General features: G+C 42.5%; 1 protein-coding gene across 1 annotated transcript in view; it reads right to left on the bottom strand.

Annotated features, from left to right (window-relative positions):
- LOC147737990 (uncharacterized) overlaps nucleotides 1–5,098 on the bottom strand; it is a 42,396-nt gene extending 37,298 nt beyond the window's left edge. The window contains 3 exon segments of the mRNA XM_086925008.1: nucleotides 2,147–2,714; nucleotides 2,788–4,768; nucleotides 4,771–5,098. Coding sequence (XP_086781134.1) covers nucleotides 2,147–2,714; nucleotides 2,788–4,768; nucleotides 4,771–4,996 — 2,775 coding nt within the window. The 5' untranslated portion in view covers nucleotides 4,997–5,098.
- Nucleotides 5,099–10,099: the final 5,001 nt, after the last annotated feature.

Consider the following 10,099-nt stretch of genomic DNA (forward strand, 5'->3'; position numbering starts at 1 on the left):
GGGTCTCTGAGAGTGCCACTGCAGTTAAACACCTGAAGGAGCTTAAACCAAAAACTGACAAAACCATTTTGTCGCTAAGACGCCTAAGTCATCGCTTGGACAGTCCCTCAAATTGAATTGCCACGTTTTTTGCTAAATTTTAGATGTCTGTGTTGAACATTAATGCTTATGTTCTTTTAGGTATTGTTTTATTGTAAAATTGTGATGTTGTTTTATATTAATTTCTGATTGAATATTTCTGTATTGTCAAATTTGTTTTTATATTTGAACAACTATTAAAATGATATATGAACCTTTTTTAATTTTCTTGTTAAGAATTCCTTTATTGTAACTACACCTATTTTAAATGGTTTGATTTTATGCACATATTGTTTTTTCCCTGAACCAAAAACTATCAAACTCTTCTGGGGGTCCTTGTTACTTACATTATAGAACACGCAATTGAAGCATTGAAAATCGAGAGGAGTTTGCCCCTGCACGAAATTCCATTCTCAGCCTGGGCTCAAGCTGTTAAGCGCCAAGTCCAGATCATTTCTTTTGGGCTTGACCTTCCATCTCTTTGGCAAAACCCACTAACTCTGGCCCTGGACAAATCATATATTCCAGGTAAACCCCAACCTTACCTGCAAGAACCAGTATCCACTTACGCGAGAAAGAAAATTTTGTACTTTCGCCTTCTGACCCTCAGGATCGTGGACTTTAACCCCAAATGGGCCCGTACGGATGGCAACATAGCCTGTCGTCTCTGCAACTACCGCAGAGAATCCTGGCTACACTTGTTGTGTTGCTGCACAAATTTGGTCAATGACCGCCATCCTTTGTTGCTTCCGATTTTACGGAACACGGACTATAGAACTTGCAGAGAGGCTTCGAACTGGTGCCTCTCTGTCTCCACGACCTGTTTGATAGCCAGAGTTGGGAAATTCATACACCAGGTAAAAATGGCACTCGACTCCCACCTAACGGCTGTGCCTGCAAAGTAACTGGAATCCTTCGGCCCCGTCATCTAACCTGGGCTGGTTTAAAGCTCCACGAGGAATCCATCTATCGCCAACCGCCATTGGTGCACGAATTGACTTTACCGAACTTTCATGTGCCTCCCCTTATCAGTTGGGAAACATTGGTGCAACCTATACTCCACTCCTTTTAAAAGAATTCTGTTTTTGACAACTAAACAGTACTAATATGTTAGTATTTTAACTTAAAGTGATATTTACTTTTATGAGTGTATAGGACACGTGGGGGGGGGATGGGACGTTCATCAAGGTATTTATCTTATACTGTAAAGATTTTAAGTAATCATGCAGTTCATTAATAAATTGACAATTGTCCTGTTAGCGTTAGCTTCATGAATGTCACTGCCACTTCTGGCATTCATACGACAAATCCTTTAGAACATTTGAGGACAAGGGACAATCAAGTGTGGAAGACTAGTTGCTGGGAGTGCAACTGATTGTCCTGGCACATATATACTTTTGATATGGGATTTCGCTATATCACCACATTCTTCAAACAGAGTCTACTGCTTACAATGGCTCAATTCTGGTAAAAAGTAGAGTTTGGGAAGTCACAAACTGAATAGGGAGAGCCAAGTCGGAGAGGAGCCACGGGTCACACTTAGTTATAAGGCCCCAGGCACAAGCTGATCCATCAACCGATAACAGAGTGTAAAAGATGCAGCAGACATTACTTAAAAAAACTTATATGCTCTTTTATATCTAAAAACAGGTTATTTCTTGAACACCTGTGCTTCACTTTAGTTCATCACATATACTACTGCGGCATTTGTTAATAGTAATATCTACATTTTACCAATGAAGTTTCCCATCTCCAGAGCCCTGACAACGTGTTTACTCTGGGTATGTTTGGTTTATAGGTTTTATCACTAATCCGACAAGTTAGCTGAAAATATCGTTGCTAGTCCCAGTATTGTTCAGTGTTGCTTTTACAGATAGTGTGATCAGGTGCGATTGAATGTTGTTCTTTGTATCTCTTCTTCACCAAATAAAAATCAACAATTTTTCTTTTCTTTTAGTCCACATTGTGATAGCCTCCCACTGTGTATCCTGGTACATCATGTCGCTTTGCTATGTGTACAGAAGTGAACAATCACTGGAAACAAACACTTTTATAATTCTGCAAATACTGTTATCTGTTTTCCTTCTTTACTGCTAGTCTGGTCTTCTATCATCTGGCATTTCAATGTCCCACATAATTTGAATTTAATTTTTTTCCGTAATTCATTCCTCTCACAATAACTGCACTGTTCTGCTCTTGTCTTTGTCCTCAGATGGGTCAATATTATTTTGATGTTCTTAAGTTGTTTCCAGAGTCTCTGTGTTCGCTGGTGTGTTTGGAGGTTTGATAAGTGACTAAAGCTCTTCCTACATTTACTGCAGTTGAATAGTTTTTCCCAAGTGTGTGTTCGCTGATGACTTTGAAGGTGTGATAACTGACTAAAGCACTTTGCACATTCACAGCACTTCAATGGTTTTTCTCCTGTGTGTGTTCGCTGATGAATCCTTAATACTGAAGAGTCGCGAAAACTACTTTCGCATTCACTACAATGATAGGGTTTTCCCCCTGTGTGTGTTAGCTGATGTGTTTGGAGGCTTGATAAGTGACTAAAGCTCTTCCCACATTCACTGCAGTTGAATGGTTTTTCCCCTGTGTGAGTTCTCTGATGAATCCTTAATGCTGAAGAGCCGCGAAAAGTACTGTCACATTCACTACAGTGTTAGGGTTTTTCCCGTGTGTGTTCGCTGATGATTTTGTAGCACTGATAATTGACTAAAGCTCTTTAGACATTCATTGCACTTGAATGGTTTTTTTCCTGCGTGAGTTAGCTGATGATACCTTAATGCTAAGGACCTGTGAAAACTACTGCCACATTCACTACAATGATAGGGTTTTTCCCCTGTGTGTGTTCGCTGATGATACCGTAATGCTGAAGAGCTGCGAAAACTACTGTCACATTCACTACAATGATAGGGTTTTTCCCCTGTGTGTGTTCGCTGATGGCTTTGTAGATGTGACAATCGGCTAAAGCTCTTTGGACATTCACTGCACTGTAATGTTTTTTTTCCTGTGTGAGTTCGCTGATGATACCTTAGTGCTGAAGAGCCATGAAAACTACTGTCACATTCACTACAATGATAGGGTTTCTCCCCTGTGTGTGTTCGCTGATGTGTTTGAAGGTTTGATAAGTGACTAAAACTCTTCCCACATTCACTGCAATTGAAAAGTTTTTCCCCTGTGTGTAATCGCTGATGTCTTTGTAGCACTGATGATTGACTAAAGCTCTTGACACATTCATTGCACTTGAATGGTTTTTCTCCTGTGTGAGTTCGCTGATGAATCCTTAATGCTGAAGAGCCGCGAAAACTACTGTCACATTCACTACAATGATAGGGTTTCTCCCCTGTGTGTGTTCGCTGATGTGTTTGGAGGTTTGATAAGTGACCAAAGCTCTTCCCACATTCACTGCAGTTGAATGGTTTCTCCCCTGTGTGAGTTCGCTGATGACCTTGTAGTACTGATAATTTACTAAAGCTCTTTAGACATTCATTGCACTTGAATGGTTTTTCTCCTGTGTGAGTTCGCTCATGATACCTTAATGCTGAAGAGACGTGAAAACTACGGTCACATTCAGTACAATGATAGGGTTTTTCCCCCGTGTGTGTTCGCTGATGACTTTTTAGGTCTGATAACCGAATAAAGCACTTTGCACATTCACTGCACTTGAATGGTTTCTCCCCTGTGTGTGTTCGCTGATGACCTTGTAGTACTGATAATTTACTAAAGCTCTTTAGACATGCATTGCACTTGAATGGTTTTTCTCCTGTGTGAGTTCGCTGATGATACCTTAATACTGAAGAGCTGTGAAAACTACTGTCACATTCACTACAATGATAGGGTTTTTCCCCTGTGTGTGTTCGCTGATGACTTTTTAGGTCTGATAACCGACTAAAGCACTTTGCACATTCACTGCACTTGAATGGATTTTCCCCTGTGTGTGTTCGCTGATGAATCCTTAATGTTGAGTAACGACTAAAAATGCTTTCACATTCATTGCAATGGTATGGTTTTTCCCCTGTGTGTGTTCTCTGATGTGTTTGTAGATTTTCTAATCGATTACAGCTCATCCCACATTCACTGCACTGGTATGGTTTTTCCTCAGAGTGTGTTCGCTGATGTCTTTGTAGGTTATCTAATCGACTAAAGCTCTTCCCACATTCACTGCATTTAAATGGCTTTTCTCCTGTGTGTGTCCGCAGATGATTTTGTAGGTGTGATGACTTACTGAAGCACTTTGCACATTCACTGCACTTGAATTTCTTTTCTCCTATGTGGTTCCACAGATGGCTTTGTAGGTGTGACAAGAAAGTAAAACACTTTGCACATTCACTGCACTTGAATGGTTTTTCCCTTGTGTGTGTTTGTTGATGTCTTCGTAGGTTTGATAATTGACTAAAGCTCTTCACACATTCACTGCACTTGAATGGCTTTTCCCTTGTGTGTGTTTGCTGATGTGTTTGGAGGTTTGATAACCGACTAAAGCTCTTGACACATTCACTGCACTTGAATGGTTTATCTCCTGTGTGCGTTCGCTGATGAATCCTTAATGCTGAAGAGTAACTAAAACTACTGTCACATTCACTACAATGATAGGGTTTTTCCCCCGTGTGTGTTCGCTGATGACTTTGTAGCTTTGATAATCGACTAAAGCACTTCACACATTCACTGCATTTAAATGACTTTTCCCTGTGTGTGTTTGATTATGTCTTTGAAGGTGTGATAACTGACTAAAGCACTTTACACATTCACTGCACTTGAATGGTTTTTGTCCTGTGTACGTGTGCTGATGAAGCTTGAGTTGTGATGACAAACTAAAGCTCTTGCTGCAGGTGTATGATTCTTCTTTCTTAGTTAGTGTCTGTGGGTCGGAAATATATTCATCTACATCCCATGACTGTATTTCCTGATGGGCCAACATGGCTGTTAAAGCACTTGTGTTTTTCTCACACACTTTATATGTGTGCAGTATTTTGCAAGTTTGAATTCTGTTTTAACAATAAAATACAATAGCCACCAAACATTTGCCACACACCTAATACGTAGAATGTCTCTTTGTAGGGGATTGTGCCTTTAGATTGGATTATGGCTGTCCCCGCTTGCAGGTAAAGATATATCTTCCTTCTGGCCGGTGCAAATTTGCACAGTCTGTTGTATTGTAGATAGAAGAGCTCCTCTTTCCATTGCCCGTCAGTTGTCTGGCTCAGCTCTGTAGTGCTTTTCGCTTGTTACTGTGGTTTGGCCAGAAAGAGCTTACAATTCTCCTAGAGCACGGAATGATGGCTTGTCTTCATTTTAGAAAATAGAGCACTGCGGTAATCACATCATACCGATACATTGATCAAAGTTAGTATTTGACACTTGTTTAAACAGGAGGTGGTTTGTTATTGTTGTTGCCTTAATTTTCCTAAGGTAATTTATTTGTCTTTTGGCGTGGAGGTGCACAGCTCAGCGTCTTACAATCACTGAAATGCCCTTGATGCTTCATCCGGGATCTGTCAGTTTGTGTGCAGGTTCCTCTGTCGCCGACTGCTCTGATGTTTTCCTGAATACTGTAGCTCAATATTTCTGCTATTATTGAAGATTCACAGCATTCACTTCATTATTGATGGTCAATTCATACATTCAAGGCTTGTTTTCTGTTGGATGTAAAGATATTTAAAATTACTGAATTGAAACAAAATGGAATGAGAATTCAAAATATTTAACTGGTTGTAAACGAAATTTCTGGGGAGATTTACCAAATCTTCACGCAATGCGGCGCAGGCCTCCCCCTGCGAGGCTGCGCTGCGTGACAGGGAGGGAGCAGGAGAGCACCATATTTTCAAAGATATGGCTCTCTCCTTCCCTTTCTCTTGCGCTGGCACCGATTACAGCAGCCCTGTGCCATGCACACACCTTAGCACCAGAGCACTAGGGTGTTTGTGTGTGTGAGTCCAGCATAGGCTTTGTACAGGAAGGACAGTTTTCTCATGCTAAACCCAATCTACTGTATTTGGTAAATTGGGTTTAGCGTGAGAAAAAATGGGTGGTTGCACGGGAACGCCCATGCACCACCCTTGACAGGCCCCATGGTGCAAAGTAACGCGAAGCAGTGCAATGCGATGCTTCACATTACTTTTACGTTATTTGCTGGAAAGAAAATTAGGAAAAAAAGATTTTGCACTGTTTTGTGACACTTTTGTGACGCACACACAACGCAAAATCTTAGTAAATCACCCCCTTCTTCTTTACTGCATTTGAAACTTAGGTGGGAATATTTCATCATACACAAATATTTAACTAAATGTTCTGGTGATCAGGTGAAATCTTATTAATGTCACAAAACGAGGTGATTTAATAGTGTTCACAGAGTAACTTAGCAAAGTAAGGGTGCTCGGAGCACCCAAGTGCTTAAGGTTTTGCTTCAGATAGATGCATAAGGTCAAGATTTAATTCAAACAACAATAGAGTTTAGAAAAAGAGATGGATCAGGCGGGCTGCAAAATTTCCAGTAACTCTTTGCGAAGTATACAACGAAGGTAACTCCATTCACACACTTCTCATTTCTTTCCTATTCACTTAAGATCATCTCAAATACCAACTCCTCTCTTTACCTTGCTGTTCATAGGTCACCTTTGACACTTTCAACAGCTCCCTTGGTTCAAGCATTTTTGGTTTCATCTAACCTGGAAGACTGGAACATTATTGTGATTTGAGGGGGTTTCCTATCTCCATAACATCTGTCCATCTCCCTGAAACTAGTGCAGCTTACAGCACCCGGTTCTGGCACTGAAAGACAACTTTAAAAAGCAAGTCATTAGTAGATAAAGTTCTGTAAGATGCAGCACCTTCGGGGGGTTTTGTGTAAAACAGAGCGAGGGGTTCACTGTAAGGCCCGTCCTTTACATTATAAGTGCAGATAAGGCAAACAAACATTGATTCATATAATTTAATATTCAACTATATCAGTCATTTAGTACTTATAGAGAATCCATCACAACCACTAATTTACCTGACATATCCCCGCATCAGATGTGTTGATATTACTCTTTTTCCCCCTTTTCCACCATTACATGGCATCTGGCATGATGTTGTCCGTTTGGTGTTCAGGATGCCACTTTGTGACTGGATCGGCATTTGGCAGAGCGGAAGGAGGTGTCAGTTATCTATGGGTGATGTGACATTTCTACCTTTCCATATTTCTCATATTCAAGTTTACTAATTTCTTGTCCTGCGACCCCCCTACTACCCACTGACTGCTCTCTCACTCTGTGGGGTTCATAAGAAGTCAGATAGCCTGATAGTCACAAGGCCATGGATCTCACTTCTTCTACAACACTTATTGCCGACTTAGGGCCTAGTTTAGAGTTTTTCCAACAGATTATTGCCTCAAAACTAGGAGTTGGTGAAGAATTCCACTCTGCCGGCGTAGCTCGTGATGCACCAACGGTAAGGTGGCGAGCGCTTGTGAGAAAATATAACGTGCTAGACCTCCTGCTGGTAATAGTTCTCATTGCGGGAGGTCACGGCAGGTTGCGACCACTCGAGGGTAGAACTCTGTCATTCTCGTTGATGAAGCTGCCACTCGATTAGAATGTCAATTAGAGAGGCAGAGGCAGCAGCGCCCTCTGACACGAAGGGTAGTGCTGTTCGTGCTGATTTTACAGTGCGGGACAAACTCCTGGCACTAAAAATCAGTGAGAGCAGCGCAGCTTAAATAACTCTGCCACTAGCGGAAGTCAGCGGAGTACGGCAGAGTTTTCCTGGCGCTTCGTGGAGTTCGGCAGGGTAAAACTTTGTGAACTACACAAAGGCCTAATCAAAACGTGACACATATCCTGTCTGCCTTATTATAATTGCCACAAGATGTTATGCATTTTTAATGGGGCGGGCAGGATACCTGTGACATTTGTGATGGAATAAAGCATCCGCTGAAATCTAAATCAGGCATTTGATGTACATGGTGTCCAGTGTGGCTAGCTGGGCTTGAAGGATCTTGTGGTTTGTGGGTCTCTCACTGCTTTAAGGTCACAGTCAGGCAGAACTTCTGTCAACCGTGCCTTGTTCAGATCTTCCTTTCTAGGCAGGACTTCTGTCAACTGCGCCTTGTGTGGATCTTCCTTCCAGGCGGGACTTCTGTCAGCTGTGCCTTGTGGAGCTCTTCCTTTCAGACAAGGGCTTCATTCCTCAATGATCAGTTCAAAGGTCAGGAGAGGTGGAACTGGTCTAGGTCATCTTCTTTATTGGAGTTCAACTGGTCAAGCCACAGAGCTCGAGCTCTGAGATGAAGGAGAATCTGGATTTTCTGAGCTCCGTAGAACATTAAAACAGTTCTACCGCATCTAACACATACTACAAGACTTCAAGAGTCCACGCTACAAGTGCTGCTCCAAGGTTTAATTCAACCACTGTAGAATCCAGCGCAAACAATGCAATATCACATGGCAGGCATTAGGAGAATCCGACGGAAACAATGCAATAACACAGGCCAGGCACAAGGAGCATCTGATGCAAACAATATAATAACACAGGCCAGGCACTAGGAGATTCTGATGCAAACAATGAAGTAACACAAGCCAGGCACTAGGTGAATCTGATGCAAACAATGCAATATCACAGGCCAGGCATTAGGTGAATCCGACGCAAACAATGCAATAACACAGGCCAGGCACAAGGAGAATCTAATGCCAACAATGTAATAACACAGGCCAGGCACTAGGTGAATCTGATGCAAACAATGCAATAACACAGGCCAGGCACTAGGGGAGCAAGCTATCTTATCACCAGCAAGGGACACCACAAGCTCCCAGGGTCCATGTAGGAAACGCCGCTAGCGCCATCAGCCCATTCAGGCGCTCAACCTCAGTGTGAGGACTGCCTGCCCCAGCATCCCTTGCTTTCACCGCAGGCGCAGCGGTGAGGGGGAGGTGCTTGTTGTCACCACGCTTATAGTGCTGCCTCTCCCCCCGGGACACGCGCGGGAGAAGCCCGGGCCAAGGGCTGTCCCGTCCTTGGCCTCATTGCCAGGAAGAGGCAGGGCAGGCTATCCCCCTTTCCACTGGCATTAGGCATCTTGCCTACTCAGATTCGCTGGACATTAACGAACTGTCATGGACTAGTCAAGGTACTGTTACCGCGGTAATCTCCCAGCATTGCCCAAACTACTCTCTTTGATTTTAAATAATTACGCTCTCTCTCCTGAAGGGTTTGTGGGGCCGGTATAAGCGTGGCCTGAGGGTTCTCATTGCCCACTGGCCCAGAGGCCTGTTCATTACTGATTGTGTAGACAGCTTGCTTTAGACTTAACTTGCACTATAGAGGTAGCATAGGGAAAAGGAAAACTATGGAGGGCAGTGGGGGAGGGGCGGGGAGGGATAGTAAAGGGAAAAAGGCTGGGAAGATACAGAAACATGGAGGGAGTAATTGTGTACTGGATAGGATAGACACCTGTATTAGCAAGTGCGAGGACATATTAGTGACAGATACAACCACCCACGTAGCAAATACTAAATCCCCACAACGCTCTACCCAACCAGCTAGTTTAAACAACCCTACTACGACCCGCCAATTAGCTATTTGAGCTATGTTTCATAACCCACTAAAACAAGCGTTGGCATAGCCAATGGGCCTCGCCTTTGGGACCTTATGTGTTTAGCCATAGCTTTTGGCTATGTTGTAGAGCATTGTGGCTGCTGTGAATTTTGTTGAAAACTTATAATAAAAAGTATTAAGCATTTTTGTTACGTTTATACAAACAAAGACAACATTATATACAACTGAAAAACGTGATAAAAAAAGATTTTAACATAACTTTTTTTGTAATTGCACTGCTGGCAACTTTTTCCTGCCTGTTCTCATTCTTGTTGGTTTTAAAAAAAGCGGGACATAAATAACGGGGGAGTGTAGGTTGGAAAACAGTAATTTAATTAGAACACGAGCAGCGGACGGACACTAGGGCAGAATCAACAGATGCCAGATTCCAAGGGAGACTGCTGTGATGATGAGGTGGTGCGCTGATACAAAATGGTGGTGGTGAATGATG

The sequence above is a fragment of the Lissotriton vulgaris genome, chromosome 1_1 (genome assembly GCF_964263255.1).
Source record: "Lissotriton vulgaris chromosome 1_1, aLisVul1.2, whole genome shotgun sequence".
NCBI lineage: Eukaryota > Metazoa > Chordata > Amphibia > Caudata > Salamandridae > Lissotriton > Lissotriton vulgaris.